Source organism: Trypanosoma equiperdum, assembly GCF_001457755.1.
Source record: "Trypanosoma equiperdum strain OVI genome assembly, contig: ctg_676, whole genome shotgun sequence".
NCBI lineage: Eukaryota > Euglenozoa > Kinetoplastea > Trypanosomatida > Trypanosomatidae > Trypanosoma > Trypanosoma equiperdum.
In genome coordinates, this window is record NW_027124616.1 from 5,387 (window position 1) to 5,687 (window position 301).

General features: G+C 39.9%; 1 protein-coding gene across 1 annotated transcript in view; it reads right to left on the minus strand.

Annotated features, from left to right (window-relative positions):
- Positions 1-278: 278 nt before the first annotated feature.
- TEOVI_000314500 (uncharacterized protein) overlaps positions 279-301 on the minus strand; it is a gene marked incomplete at both ends in the record, with an annotated part of 1,110 nt that continues 1,087 nt past the window's right edge. The window contains one exon of the mRNA XM_067226103.1: positions 279-299. Coding sequence (XP_067082204.1) covers positions 279-299 — 21 coding nt within the window. The remainder of the gene's footprint in view (positions 300-301) is intronic.

Consider the following 301-nt stretch of genomic DNA (forward strand, 5'->3'; position numbering starts at 1 on the left):
GGTTCCTGCAGGTCCCTTTGCTGTTCCTGCTTTCAGCCCCTCTTTTGCAACGCATTTTCCTTCTTTTAATTTGCACTTTTCACTTGTACAGTCATCTTTTCACTTGTCTGTGCAAGCAAGTTCTGCCTTTTTTTTTTTTGCGACGAGGTCTTCATTTTGGTTTTGTTTTTGCATTAGGTTTTTTCCCTGCAAGAAACTAAGAGCTAGTATAGATTCTGGTTTTGATTCCAAGTCGTTGATACTTCCTTTGTCTGGGTTGCTTCCTGTTTCGTAGGTAATTATTTCTTTACCGACGTTCGTT